General features: G+C 36.4%; 1 protein-coding gene across 1 annotated transcript in view; it reads right to left on the bottom strand.

Moving 5' to 3' along the window:
- LOC149835802 (phospholipase D delta-like) overlaps positions 1-16,443 on the bottom strand; it is a 194,172-nt gene that overhangs the window by 94,183 nt on the left and 83,546 nt on the right. Inside the window, exons 4-6 of the mRNA XM_090008760.1 lie at positions 12,141-12,422; positions 11,981-12,049; positions 11,652-11,799 (exon numbers count right to left, since the gene is read on the bottom strand). Coding sequence (XP_089864886.1) covers positions 11,652-11,799; positions 11,981-12,049; positions 12,141-12,422 — 499 coding nt within the window. The remainder of the gene's footprint in view (positions 1-11,651; positions 11,800-11,980; positions 12,050-12,140; positions 12,423-16,443) is intronic.

Raw genomic sequence — 16,443 nt, 5'->3', positions numbered from 1 at the left:
GACAATTTAAAGGTGTGCATGAAACAATAACATACATATACATATGCATGAGTTCACAACTTTAATTTAAATTTCATGCTTTCATTCCATCCACATGCTCATATCCCATGTATGATTTTTATTTAGCCTGTCAATGCAGGCTTTAACATACATGTTCATGTCACATACCCATTTTAATGACATTACACATCTTAATCAGCATGTGAACCTTCAAGTGGTGGTGCACGTGTCAATACGTCAAGTTAGTGTACGATGTGCATAAGATGTAGCTTGGCAGCAAATACTTTGATTTTAGCTTAATGTGTGAAATGCAGGAAAACAAAACATATCATACTCTTACACACATAGGTCTGAATATCAGGTAGGCATAAATATGAAAATTTCAAGAATAACTGAACCTTACACAAGCCAATTTAACTCAGTCTTAAAATATTTAGTTTAAGCCTTGGAAAACAGCATGTACGATTACATGTTTAGCTAAATTATGAAAACACCCATAATGTTTGTGTTATACAGATTACATGGGTGTATGCCTAACAATCTTTACACGTCCATATGCCTCTTAATCACCTTGTAAATAGGTATGAAAGGATGCATGACAGTAATCAATCATGCTACTAAGCAATATAATAATTATGAAGCAAATGACCACTTACACATGAGTATATAAAAAAAAATATAACCATGCAAAGCTGGACTAACACAGGTATAATGTAGTCTTATTTGAGAAGCAATGACCCAGCCAACCCGATCAGCTGGGTTTGGCACACAACCAACAGAAAGACCAAGGAAAAATTTCAGAACATGAGGGATGCTTATGCATAATTAGAAAAAGAAATCCCCTCAAAACTCCACGTCAATGTATATAGCCATAGACAAAAGTTAAGAATCAATTTAATTACATGCTTGTGTTAAATAACACCTACTGGAGAACCCCTTATATGTAGATGATAAATAGATTTGTATGCATCTTAAACAATAAAATGAAGGTATTAGCAAGAAGGCATAATTTAAATCCTACGGATGCTCATTAAGTATGATAAACCTGCATATCTAGATGAAACAGTCACTGTAGCTTGCTAGGGTAGAGAGCTTATGACAACAATCGCTCCATTACCAAAACCTCAGATCACCCTTCTGGGTAAAGAGCTTGGTACCGAATACATGAGATAAAAAGAATCAGTATATCCTGTCATAACAGGATCCTACCATGCGTGCATCCTATTACTTCACATTCTTGGCAGACCTTACTCATACGTACCCTAAGTCCATTATGCAACAAGGGATTCAAACTAACAGGTGAACAAACAAATAATATGTTGAACCACCTCAAATCGTGAACCCATACAAGTATATTGAGGCATGCTAAAAAAAAAATCTGAATAGCTTTAAATTGGAATCAGGGTAAATACACAAATTTGGACATCATACAACAAGAAGAAATCAATGTATTCATAACCTAATCATGAACTCCCAACAAAACAAGTGATACCCAACTCATATTAAATCACCGATCGAATTTATAAATCAGTTTTACACCCAGGAACCCGATTCTTAATGGTTTCAAAAAGCCATCCTGAAAACCCTAAACCCATTCGAGCTGAAACTTCCCTTGCTTGCTGAAAATAAATCCTTCGAGCATGTGAAATATTAGCATGTGAAAAACTCGCACTTTAACTCCCTGTGATTCGTTCCACCGAAAGCCAAAAAAAACACAGAATATCAAAATGAGATTTCCCAAAAAATTTTACATAAGATCCAGTTTATACCCCCTTTCTCACCCGATTTCAAGAGAGAGAGCCTGTACCTCTTGACGAAATTTTCTGGCAAACTCTCCGGCGATCGAAGGCCGCAGTCGCGAGGGTAGGGCCGGCTGGTGATGCTCCTCTCACTGTCGTGACAGGGTGCTCGCTAGAGGTCGGTGACGGCAGCAGGTAGCCGGAGCTTTGCCGGCGACTGAGCTCCCTCCGGTGAGCACGAAAACGAGAGAGAGAGAGAGAGAGAGAGGAATCGGGGAAAGAGACCCACTTGGGACCCCTTTTGAAGAGGAAGGCCCGGAGAAATCGGAGCCCCCTTCCCTCCAGCGGCTGCGCTTCAAGCCTCCCTTTCTTTCCTTCCGGCGATTTCGGTTAGGGTTCTCTCTCAGAACCCTAACCCCCCCCCTTTCTTCCTTTGCTTCAAACATATCGGGCAACCCTTATCAGGTTGCCCTTTACTTTTTAAAAGGGCTGCTACAGGGGCGCGGTTCGGGTCCGGACCTGAGGCCCATAACCCGACCCCCAAACTATATGGATCCACCAGTTGGATCCGAATGGATCCAACTGTGGATCCTCGGATAAATAAATAAAAATTTAAATTTTATTTATTTCTTCTTCTTCTTCTTATTATTATTATTAGTTTTATTATAGATATGGATATAAAGACCACTATATGGATCTTAGATCCACATGTTGGATCCATTTGGATCCAAACACGGATCCAACCTTAAATACTTGGTTTTTTTTATACTATTAATTATTTATTTAAATATTATAATTATAGTTTTAATACCCTATGGTGGGTTATTTACGCATTCTTTTATGGATCCGGTAACAGATCCGATGCCCAAATTTAGAAAAGTACTCGTTATTTTCAAATAAATTTAAATAAATAAATTACAAAAATTGAGGTTATTACAACGGGTCTCTTGAGAGATATAAAGCAAGACTTGTTGCAAAAGGATATTCTCAAGAATATGGTATAGATTATGAAGAAACCTTTGCCCCAGTAGCTCGTATGACTACAGTTAGAACTCTAGTTGTTATAGCATCCATTCGAAAATGGTCGATATATCAGTTAGATGTTAAAAATGCATTTTTAAACGGAAACTTAAATGAAGAAGTATATATGGATCCTCTCCCTGGTATGTCTATTGAAAAAGGCATGGTCCTTCGTCTTCAAAAAGCCCTATACGGGCTTAAACAAGCCCCTAAAGCATGGTATGATCGGCTCAGTGGTACGATATTAAAACTTGGATTTAAATCTTGTTACGCTGACACTGCTCTTTTTGTGAGATCTGCAGGTACCTCATTGATCATTCTTCTTTTGTATATTGATAATATGATCATCACAGGGAATGATCAAAAGAAAATTGAAGATATTAAAATTTTGCTTAAAAAATCTTTTGATATGACTGATCTTGGTTTTTTGAGATACTTTTTAGGAATTGAAGTAGCCTACTCACCAAGAGGATATATTTTATCTCAAATCAAGTTTGCAGCTGATATTGTTGAGCGTTCAGGAATCACGGACACAAAATATGTTGATACTCCTGAAGTAATAAATGCGAAAATGCGAGCTGAAGATGGAGTATTATTAGATGATCCAACCCCTTATCGACAACTTATTGGATCGTTGATGTACATGTCCATTACAAGGCCAGATATTGCGCATGTCGTACATTCTGCAAGTTAATTTCAACATGCGCCCACAACCGTCCACATGAGTGCAGTATTAAGAATAGTTCGATATATCAAGAAAACTATATCTAAAGGACTATTCTTATCCTCTTCCTCATCTTTAAGTCTTATTTCTTACACTGATTCTGACTGGGGAGGAGATCCCAAAACCGTCACTCAACTACTGGCTTTTGTGTATTTTTAGGTGATTCTCTCATTTCTTGGCGATGCAAAAAACAACAGAAAGTGTTTTTATCCTCTACGGAAGCTGAGTACAGGGCAATGGCTACAACAACCACTGAAGTTGTGTGGATGAGAGCACTACTTTCCGATATCGGTGTTGATGTCTCAGAACCTTCAAAGCTATGCTGTGATAATAAAAGTGTCATCTATATAGCCAGCAATCACACATTTCACGAGCGAACAACACATTGAGATGGATTGTTACTATGTTCGCGAAGAATATTTGAAGGGGACCATTACATTGACATATGTCCAGTCCGAATTTCAGTTTGCAGACTTCTTCACCAAAGCTCTTCCACTACCTCAATTTTTGTATCTTCTTAGCAAACTTTCGGTGATTTCCCCATAAGTTTGAGGAGGAGTGTTAAAAATAAAATTGTATCCAAATACCCAATAATGGTATTTTTGTCTTTTATCATATAGTACAGTCCACTAGGGACTGAAATGTAATTTAGCATTATAATAAATAAATAAATTGTCATACAGCTTAGGCACAACAGTCATATTTATGACTGTTGTGCACAACAGTCAAAAATATGATTGTTGTGCACAACAGTCAAAATATGACTGTTGGGCAGCAGTCCAACTAGACGTTGGACTGCCACCCAACAGTCATAATAATGACTGTTGGAAGGCAGTCCAAAGAGCTGGACTGTCTCCCATGTGTTGGAGTGAGGCTCTATAAATAGAGCCTCACTCCCTTGTTATTCCTCAATGCTTTTAGAAGCATTTGAGGGTTTTCTCTAGAGTTTTTTCCCATCTTATAGGCTTGTATGCCTCTTGTGTTGTTTGATATTTTTATCTCTTTTGAGATTGTATTTGGTCTATTAGTGACCAACTTTAAGTGAGTTTATTAAAGCCCTTTGTTGGCATTGTGTTTGTTTCCCTATTATTCTATTGTACCTTGTTTCATTACAGCATCAACCAAAAAAATGGCCTATTTATCAACTTGACGTAAAAAATGTCTTTTTAAATGGAAGTTTAAGTAAAGAAGTTTACATGGATCCGCCACCTGGAATTAATATTAAGCAAGGTCAAACACTTCGGCTTTTAAAGGCATTGTATGGTCTTAAACAAGCTCCTAAGGCTTGGTATGATCATTTCAGTGATATCATGGTAAAGTTAGGATTTCATTCTTGTTATACTGACACTGCTTTTTTTGTTAAAAATGCAGGTACTAGTATCGTAATATTGTTACTTTATGTTGATGACATGATTATCACTGGGAATGATCAAAATAGTATTATTGATGTTAAAATATGTTAAAAAATAATTTTGATATGTCAGATTTAGGTTTTCTTAGATATTTTCTTGAAATTGAAGTTGCATATTCTTCTCGAGGATATATTTTGTCACAGATGAAGCTTGCTGCAGATATTTGTTCTAAGTCTGGGATTTCTGATGACAAGAAAGTAGAGACTCCAGAGGTTATTAATGCCAAATTACGGTTGGAGGATGGGGTTCTTCTGGAAGACCCCACGCCTTACAGACAACTCATTGGGTCTCTTACCTATTTAACCATCACCAGACCAGATATCACCCATGCGGTTCACTCTGTTAGCCAATTTCAGCATGCTCCTACAACTGTGCATATGAGTGTTGTTCTCCGAATCAGCCGCTACATTCGGAATACCATCAATAAAGGGCTTTTTCTATCCTCCTCTTCTTCCTTGAATCTTCTTGCTTATACTGATGCTGATTGGGGAGGTAATCCCAATGATCGAGTCTCAACTACTAGTTTTTGTGTCTTTTTAGGAGACTCTTTGATTGCCTGGCGATACAAGAAGCAGCAGAAAGTTTCACTATCATCCACTGAAGCTGAGTATCGGGCTATGGCAACCACGACAATGGAACTTGTATGGCTTCGCAGTCTGCTTAAAGACATGGGGGTTGATATTACTGAAGCCTCAAAATTATGTTGTGACAACAAGAGTGCCATCTACATTGCGAGCAATCATACCTTCCATGAGCGTACAAAGCATATCGAAATGGACCGCCACTATGTTCGTGACGAATTCTTACGAGGAACTATTGTTCTACCATATGTCACTTCCGAATATCAGTTGGCGGACTTCTTCACTAAAGCTCTTCCGGTTCCCCGCTTCATGTTTCTTCTTGGCAAACTTTCCGTCTTTTCCCCGTAAAGTTTGAGGGGGGTGTTAAAATGTACCTCATATATATATATATATATATATATATATATATATATATATATATATATATATATATATATATATATATATATATTACATCAATACCCGATAGGGGTATTTTTGTAATTTTACATAATTGTTTTAGAAAACAACTATTTTGTTTAAATGTAAATTTCTTTATTTATTTTTTAGCTTTTATTTTTGTATTTTTTAGAACCAAAGAGGGGCTCCAACCATAGAGTCGTTGGAGCCCCCAACGGTCACAAATGTGACCGTTGGGGGCTCCCAACGACTCCATGGGAGCCCCCTTTTGGCTCTTCTTTTGAGGCCTTTTGGCCCTCCTTTTTCCTCCTCTCCCTCTTGTATAAATAGGGGTGAACCCCTTGTGTATTTTCATTCTTGAGAGCTTTCTCTCTTCTCAATAAGAGGTTTTTTATATTGTTGACTTCTTAAAGGCTTGTGCTTGTATTGTCCCTTTGTGGACTTGTGATATTGTCTCTTTTATTCATTGTTGTAAGTGCTTGTATGCACTCTTTATATTTCCGCAATATCTCATTACATATATATATATACAATGTTGTACTCTGTTCTTTTTCTTGGTGTTCTTGACAAATCTAGATTCGAAAATCTGAAATGTTATGGGGTTGCAGTCCCTATAATAAACTTGATGCAAAACTGGGTTCAGTTAATAAATCTAGGTATTTATTTGTGCGAACCAGTTTGCAAGTCTGTGCCGAATTAAAACATGTAAACCGTAATGTGATTCCGGTTCACGAGACTGCAGCAGTACCCTATATCATGAATATTTTTATAAAAGCATATGAGGGGGGAAAATCGGCTAGGGTCACTCTAACCCATAATGATCTGGTTTGGATCAGACATGACATAGGTCTGTCCAGCCGATTCTCCCATACACCGAGTTGTGATTCGAGGAGTAGGCTGGGCAGACTCCTTATCTGTAAAGAAAAAAAAACATATATAGTTTTTATCTGGACAAAGCAGTGTGTTGTCCAGCCCCAGCTGACACAGTCAGCTGGGCTTCAAAACAGTCCTCTTTCCCATGCACATAGCTGTAAGTTTTTCTTTTTCTTTTTTTGACTTCAATGGCCTGCTTAATGCACATATACATATGTATGTATATGCAGCCACGGGCTGGGGGTCAGACTTGAACCCAAGCTGCCTCAGGGTTTTATATTCAACCTATAGTTTTAAGAAGATATCACATGATCTAACAGGTTAAGAAATCCTAATAAAGCATTGACTCCTGTACAAAATTAATGTATTGCATGAAGTTTCCTATGTATATTAGGGTCGGTGAGTTCGTCTGCTTGAGTTTCACATCATACCTACTGTCCTTTGCTGGGAAACTGTTAGCAGACATTAGTTGATGCTACCATAAAAGATGGCATCGAAACCACCTTGAAATTTTAAATTTCTATCTATGTTAGCATTATGTCAAAAAATTTTCTGTACGCTGTCATGATTAGGCTGAATATCTAGTTCTTATTGCTGCCATTTGACATGTTTTAATGCTATTACATGTGGTACATTTACATTATGTGAGCTGCTGTGAGGCAGACTAGTGCCGCACATTTTTTGTGCAGCACTGCCTGCTGTCCAACACTATTTGGCTGCATGTTTATGCATGAAAAAACATGCTGCCAATGGTACGCTAATGCTGTCCTATGTACAAGGGCAGCTTAGCTTTGGCTCGGTAATTAGGTTTTGTAACCCGAATATGCCCGAATTGGTAAAGATGTTTATTAGTTATGCATGATCATAAAATTGAATATCATGTTAGCATATATGTGCATATCATGAATACATGAATTCTGAAGTTAGATGAATGTTGCATCGACATAGTCATGTGCATATTTGAATGACATGCATAAGATAAAACATTATGTGTTCATATGCATATGAAATTTATTCATGTGCGCTCTTATTTTGTGTGTATGAATGTGCATGTGAGAGCATGTTGAATGATTGCATAAGTGGCAAGCTCATTGTGCTTTTTGCATAATATGCATCAGTGGTCTAATGTGAACCACTATAGGCCATATAAACCACGAGCAGGTGTTGCTCTAAGTTTGTTAAATGCATTGCAAATTCCATGAAGATTTATTGGTTTTCTAAACAAATTGCACTGTTAAATATTGTAACAGGCTGAGATCTCGTGTTGTGTTTTGCATGTTGATTTGCAAAACAAATATTGTGTAAAGAACCTATCTTTTGATAAAAAGATAAAATAAAGAAAACAGTGTAATTAATGTTTTTTTTCTGGATGTCTCTTCCACAATGTGAAAATCCTGGATTTCGGTTTTGAGGAATCATGAGGATACTAAAACTCCGTGTGCAATTGTGCCCCTGAAGCTAACTAGATGATTCACCTCCCGACCACGGTTTTAGGGAGATTCTGCCACTTTGCCTGAGGGTGGTGTGTAGACACAGTTGTTGTTATTAGTATACCAAGAAAATGGCATTAGTGGATGTTGATTTGCCTAATGTCCCAACATTGGATGTTGATTTCTAATGTTACGATGGATGGTGTTAATTCTTGATATCGGTCAAGGGCCAAGTGTGGAACCCAGTAATAAAATATAAATTGTGTGTTAATCTACAACTGGGAACCTAACTTGAACTCGAAAATTTGTTGCGTTCGTTTTTTAGTATCTGCGGGTTTTGATGAAAGTGAAACTAAAATTATGCGCATTTAATAGGGACATGCATACAAAAGAAAACTTTGATAATAACTTAATAAGTTATCCATGCATGTCCATTGATTTCATGCATATTTACTGTTTTGTATTAGATCATGCATCTTTATTTGTTTTGTTACACTCGAAATGTTGTTGTTGCATGATTATTGTTCTTAAATGCATGAATGGTTATTCAAATTATGAAATAGATGCTATATTTCCTCTAAAATATTGCATAAATTTGATTTATGTTCATCTTGCCTATTTGATTCATTAGAGGAATTCGTATGCAAGATCTATGATTTAGACATCGTATTTTTTATGTTTTTTACAGACTCTGATGCCCAGTGATGAGACAGACTGCTATAGAGAGCTACGAAAATGATGTGACTACTTGACATTTTACTTTGAGACAGAGTGGCGCTATATTTTGTCTTGTCTTTCCTTTTTTTATTGTTCTTAAACTCTATTGATTGATGAATAAAGTTATTTTGGCTTGGATAATTGTGGTGTAAGATCCATTGTGGTTGTGGAGGTGTTATGACTATAAGGAGCCGTGTCTCTGGGTTTGTTTTCGCAATTGTAAAAAAAAAAAACACTTTTCCATGGGTATGAATTTGGGTAGTTACATATAGTGCCCAGACTAATGACAATGATGACAAATGACTTTTCTTTTATCAAAATCACCTCCTTGTCTGCCAAAGTGAGGAGGATTATAAGTCCACACATAGTTGCCCAGTTTGGACACAGCTAGAACGAAGTCATCTTCAGTTTTTTTAGTATTCTTTCTAAGTCTGTTTTCCTCCATAGTTAGTTTCTCTATAGTTTCAACGATAGAGGAAACTTTTCCACGATGTAGGAGAGCCGACTTGGTCGACTCGAATTTCGATCTTAAACCGTTTATGAATTGATAAAAATGTTTTGTATCGAGTTGCTTTTGGTGAAGCTCGATATCTTCAGAACAATGTCATTTTGGCTCAAGAAGAGCCAATTTCTCCTAAAATTTGGACAACTCATTGTAATATTCTCTAATAGTCTTGTCCTTTTGAGTCATTGTCCGGACCTTGACGTGTAAATTGCACACATGTGCAATATCTTTAAGGGAATACATAGTTTTAAGGTATTCCCAAGCTTTATCAGCATGCTCAAACTTAGCAAAACTTGAGCACTTTTTTATGTCAACGCTATTGATTAGCCATGACATAATTTTGGTGTGCCCTATTCTCCATTCTTTTCATTTTTTCTCATAGGTTGCTAATGCTTTCTTCTTTTCTCCTTCCATTAGAGGAACTTCTTTGTCATTCTCAATTTTTGTGGGAATGTGTTTTGGTTCTGAATCGGAATCATCAACTATACCCTACAACCCTTTTCCCCAAATATGATGCTTCATAATTGAAGCCCACATTACATAGTTTGTATCATTTAATTTCATGGGTATGATGGTGATCTTATTATTGTCATCTATCTTTTACAAGGGTGTGAAAAGAAAAAGAAGTAAATAAGAGAAGAAAAGAAGAGAAAGAGAGAGGAAAGAGAGGAGGAGAATGAGCACAAACAAAAATTTGTCGTCAAGCTCCCTCCAAGGCTGTTTCCTTCTCCAAGAACGATCCCTTAGTCACGAACAAGAGGATAAAACTCTCTTTGCAAGGGGGCACAGAAAACAAGGCGGGAATCTTCAAGATTGAAAGCTCTTTGAGGCTCTGATATCATGTAATAAATCTTCCACAAAAGCACAAACTCACAAAAGGGTGTCTATTGGAGACACTACAAGCATAACCCGTAAAAAGATATAAATGAAACAACACACTAAAAATAATAATATTTTATTCTTCACAAGAAATGCTTAAGAAGCATTGTTACATTATTGATGGGGATCACCCCTATTTATATAAGAGGAAAAGAGGTAGAGGAGAGCTCTTTTAGAGCTTAGAGCTCTCCATAAGAGTCATTGGACCTAGTCCAACTGCTCTAAATATAGCCATTGGACTAGGTCCAATGGCTATATTCTAGTCAAGTCCTAGTTGGGACTTGACTAGATTAAAATATCTAGTTCAAAATGAACTAGATAATAAAATGGAAATAAAAAGAAGAAAAAATAAAATTATAATATATATAATAATAATATTATTATATTATTATATATATTACATTTTAACACTCAGTTCAATGATTAACCAATAGAAATTACCTGACCTGTCACATCTCCAAATAGAAGTCTACCTCATTTGGTTTCCAGGCTGAAAACATGTTTAGCACATTGTGCCAGTTTACACTTTTCCTATCCTTCAAAATAACTTTTTAATTAGATAAAGTGATAAACCACCTTTCAGTCTGCTGCCAATAGGCCTGAACAAGAATATTTTATCTTTTGTAAAGTGATCAGATTAGGGAATAACTCAAGCCATATACCACATATGACACCAATCATCATTCCAAAATTGTGGCCTATTTCCTTTTCCCAGCTTTATGTCCAGCCTTGATGTAAACTCATGGAAAACCGAGTCTTTTCCAAGTACAGAACCCCTTTATGTCCAGCCTTGATGTAACACAGTAATTAGTTATTGTCCAATTCCAAGATTTATCACTGATCCCATATTTAATCCTTAATAACCTGGACCAAGGCTTATCCTCTATGCATAAGGCCCACCACAATTTTGCCAACAAGGCTTTATTGAGGAACTTAAGTTTAATTTGATCAATGGTGGAATTATGCAAGCCTCCTTAACTTTGAAAGATTAGGGTTTCTTCAACTGTGAAATGTTACAATGCAGTATCACTTGACAAACCCAGAAACTACAGTATCGTTTACCCTATCCTATAGCACAGAATTCTGCGACACTATCAAGAAAATAAGGTTCCATAACATTGCATTAACTATCCGAAAGAAAGTACAGTAACATACAAATATGGGAGCAACACATTCTAAAAGAATTGAAGAAATATCTGGTCTCATAGATTGTCACTGTCCAGACAGATGAAAATCTTCTACATACAACTTTGCATGCAGATCTTGCCATTGAGAAAAGCTTTCAAGGCTAGGTTAGTAAAGCACAATAGCACTAATTTTAAATGACAAACACCTTTGAGCATAAACACATAAAAATAGATGTTATTCAAACCTGCATTTTTGTAGGAAAGCCATGCATAAGATGACCCAAGAAAATATTGATTTTCAATATATATAAAATGTTGCGCAGATCTGATAGCCTTTACATATGCTGTGTGTATGCTCTTATCTATCACCAAGTTCTTTCTACAGACAAGATTCTGGAAGCAAGGAGAAGCAGATTAGCTAATACATCGTTATCAAATAAACAGGTCTCAATGGCAAACTTGAGAAAAAATAAATAATAATGAAACCGGTTAGTACAGGCTCCAGTTAGAAATAAGGTCAACTCCTATCCCTTATCCTGAAACTAAATGCAAGAAACTGCACTAAAGAACTAACCTCTCTCTCAGCCTCATAAACATCTTTTGGGAATCCTTTCACCGAACCTGAGTCAATCGACCGGAAAATCTGCCAACATTGAGAAAATATTAAACTCGATACCTGCATCCAATATGTGGACTATGAAATTACTAATCTCATACACATGCAGTTTCACAACCTGTACATGCCAATGCTCTGGATGGTTTTCGTCACAACCCCATAGGATAGGATCATCATTTTGAACAGTTGGAGAAGGACTAAGTATCCATGAAATGCGTTCCAGCTTAATCAAAGCATCATCGTGCCAGTGAGATACTTTCTTAAACCGCTGCCCAAACTCCCACCATTTAGTGGCCCTCTGCCATCGCTGCTCAAAATTTGTAAGTACATCATATGCAGCAGGGCCCTCAATCTTGCAGTGTAGATCATGCCATGGTTCTCTAGGGCCGTTTTCACCTGCCTATGTAAACAGCAAGAGTAGAGAGAAACAAAGTTGTTATAAGATGACAACCATGATTTCATTACCTAGGTGATAATAAGACCTTGAACAGAAATAGCATCATAAAAAAGTAGGAAATACAGCACAATGAAGCCTACATCACCTTACCTGACAAGTTACCAAATGATTTGGAGAATAGAACAGCAACTCATTGACTTAGTAATGCATCAAATGGCGCAAACAGTGACTAAAAAAATGAAATTACCCCTATAATTCTTATCAGTAAGTGGTGAGTGGAAAAAATGGAAAAAACAACTTCGGTCCTGAAAATATAAATCGACACACATCCAAAGTAGAAGAAATCAACAAAGATCTCTAGTAATTGCAGGCTTACATTTCTGACAAATAGAACACAGCACACAACTTCAAGTTCACAGGCTCATTATGTACTTATCACATCAGATTTAGTGTCCATATATTGATGGATGTGTAAACCAATACCCAGATCTCTTACATATTTTGCTTAGAGTGCACAATCCCAGTGCAGCTAGCTATTGCAGCCTCCACGCACCATACTTCAAGTGGCATATCAGGCAATATTTAGTTATATCAACTTCATATGTTCTCACCAGAGAACTATGTCCAAAATCTTATCTGATTGAGAAAGAAGGCTAAGAAGAAAAGACTAGATGAAGTTGAGAAATTAGGGCTGTTTCCATTTTTTATCAGGTTTTTCTGTTCACCTTATATAAAGAACAAAAAGAGGTTGGTAAATGACCAAAATACCCCAAAATAGTAACTATTACATGTGCATCTAACAACTGGTATAAGTAACAAAAATAACACAAGCGACAAAAATATGCCTGGTTATTTGCACACATGACAAAATTTCCCATCTATTACATCTTGAGCAGCAGGGCCTTTAAATCTTGCACTTTCATAAAGGTCACAAAGCTCAAGAAGAGTCTATTAGTTGCTATTAGGAAATCAGGGGTACCACTCTCCTCTACAGTTTGACGTAAAGGTGCAATGAAATGATCGGTCAACATTTTCCTCGGAAGCTCAAGGCTTAAATATCGATATTTTATGCAGAAGATATGATTATTGCAATTAATGATGTTCAATCCAACCATACAATTAAAGAAAAAAAGATGAACTGTAATCAGAAATGAAGAATCTATAGTTGTTTAGATGTTTTAAGAACCTAAAGGTGGCATATTCTTTTAGGGGTAATGTTTGCTACCCTCGTGGGTAAAGGAGACCCCTAGTGAAAAATGTAATATTTTGGTTTTTTTTTTCAGTCTTTTGCACAGCTGACAGATGTGATATACATATCAAGTTTAATAAAGATTGACTTTTGGATCAAGTTTTTCTGGCGTATGTCAGATTTTACGAAGGTTGAAAAAACAACGATTCAGCAGCCTACAATGTACCAAATTTTCAAACATCAAAAAAACATGTTTTTGTGTCCAAAAACTATGTTTCAAGAGTTGATTCTAACTATTTTGACTATGCTGAACACATCCATGAGGTCAGATTTGGTCAAAACAACCCCCATATGAGTTCTAACTAGGAGGTTGTAACAACCCCAATTGACCCTCGTAAAAATAGTGGAAACTTTTTTTTTAAAACAATTGCAAAAACTCACTGAAAGATCCGGGGCATTACAGATTTAAAATACCAAACCACAAACCATACAATGCATTGAATCAACTGAAGAAATAAATCAAACTTTATTTATTTATCCAAAGTCAAATATGTAAGATATAAAAGAAATCGTCTATATCAATAGAGTCATCATGTCATAAACTTGTTCACCAGTCACATAGCTCGCAATCCCCAGCCAGCTACTCAGGAGTCAAGACATCACTGGGCATTCATAACTCTTAAAACACTTTTAAGAAAACGGATAAGAACTAAAGTCCTTTGTACAAATTTCTCTAAAAATTCAAACAATAAAGGAAATAGCATAAACAATTTCATACATAAATTTCAGAGGAATATCATAAGCAACAACTTACCACAACTACTTTATCATTCAAGCATTTAACCAAATATTATGCAAAAACAAACATTATGCAAAGCCAAATATACATAAATGCATGAACTAATGTTGAACAATAAGATATGCACGATTCAATGCACATGTATAAATAACTTATTAAATTATTTATCAAAGTTGTTTTTGTATGCATGTCTCTATTAAATGCACACAAGTTTAATTTTCACTTTTCCTTAAACCCACAGATACTCAAAATGGGCACAAATTTCTGAAGTCCAAGTTAGGTTTTCAGTTATAGCTTAACATACAATTTGCATTTTATTACTGGGTTTCACACTTCTTGCTCGACCGATATCAGGAATCAACACGATCCATCAGAACGTTAGAAATCATCTAATATCGGAACATCAGGAAAATTAATATCCACTGACGCTACTTTCTTGGTATACCAAAACTACAACTGAGTCAACACCCCAAGACAAAGTGGTTGAATCTCCCTAAAACCGTGGTTGGGAAGTATACCACCATATCCGATTTAGGGGCACAATCACACACGAAATTTTAATATCCCCACGGTCCCCCATAACCGTCATCCAAGATTCACTATAACACTTGTGAATTTTATCGACTAAATAAACTTGAATTTCACATTCATAAGCTGGTACAATGATATTGTCATTGTTTTATTTTATTCTTATTTGGATCTCGGATACCCTGTTTGGATCTTTGATATCGAATCCCTAATATATTGTTCGGATCTTCGATATCGGATCCCGATGAATATCTAATTGTAGATTTTAATTTTTTGTTCGGATCCTTGATATTGGATCCTCAATATCACGGTTAAATTTGATATTGGATCCAAAGCGTATTATGTGGATCCATGAATTTATAATCGGATCTTAAATGAGAAAAACCTTATATAGGATCCATAGTAGTTTATTTTGGATCCATATTAATCTACCGAAAGTCTGATCCCAAAAAATTATGCCTGAAAGGTCTGGATCCAAATTTCCTTATTTGGATCTTGGACATTGGAACTTCGATGTTTAATGTGGATTTTACATCGAAAATGTAAGGGTCTAATTAAAATTTTATGTTTGGATCCATAATAATTTATTTGCATCCATGATAATTTATTTGGATCCATAGTTTCAAATCATGGTAATAAAGAGAAAATTTTCGGATCCTTGGATCAGGATTGACTTATATAAATTCATGAACAATTCGGATCGTGGATCCATATCACATTAACGCCCATTAGAGAATGATTCAAATTAAAAAAAAAGATTTGGATCCTTGGATGGATCCGAATAGCCCAAAGTATGGACCCAAAAATATAAATGGGTTGCGAGTCACAGGTGCGGGAGATCCAAACTCGAAAAAAAAATGAGAGGAACACATTAAAAACGTATGCACGATAAATAGAAAAAAAATTAGAAGAACACGTGAGGGGTGGGGCAAAATGGAATTTTTTTTTAAGGGGGCGTTATGCGTGAATGGGGTTCAATAGTGAACCCTAAGTAAAAAGGTAAGTAGTGGGGAGGGGCGTGAAAGCCCCTCTTTCACGCAGAATGGGGAGAGGGGGGAAAATCGAGCCCCACCTCTCACCCACAACCCTCCCTCTTCCCGTTTTCTTCTCCAACCCCCTCTCACGCCCATCTTAAGGCCTCTCTCTCTCTCTCTCTCTCTCTCTCTCTCTCTCTATATATATATATATATATATATATATATATATATATATATATATATATATATATATATATATATATTGCACGGTTCAGAAAAGGAGGGGTTTCTCGGACGTAGGGCAGCAAAAGGGGGGAAATCGACAAAAAAAGTGACTCAGAGGTAGGTTATGCTACGATTTTGCAGTGTATTTGTGGCAAATGTGTGAGCTATTGTAGCACAACCCCTCTTCGAGGATTCAAATTAGTGCAAACACAGAATCTTGGTTCTGTATATGTGCTATCACTATGCACCGTATAATTGGATCTGTGTGTTCTCCTGCTAGGAGATCCATATGCAGTCATTTGTTAT

The sequence above is a fragment of the Nuphar pumila genome, chromosome 6 (genome assembly GCF_984573655.1).
Source record: "Nuphar pumila chromosome 6, dmNupPumi1.hap1.1, whole genome shotgun sequence".
NCBI lineage: Eukaryota > Viridiplantae > Streptophyta > Magnoliopsida > Nymphaeales > Nymphaeaceae > Nuphar > Nuphar pumila.
Note: the sequence above shows the minus strand (reverse complement) of the source record. Positions and strands in the feature narration are given on the sequence as shown.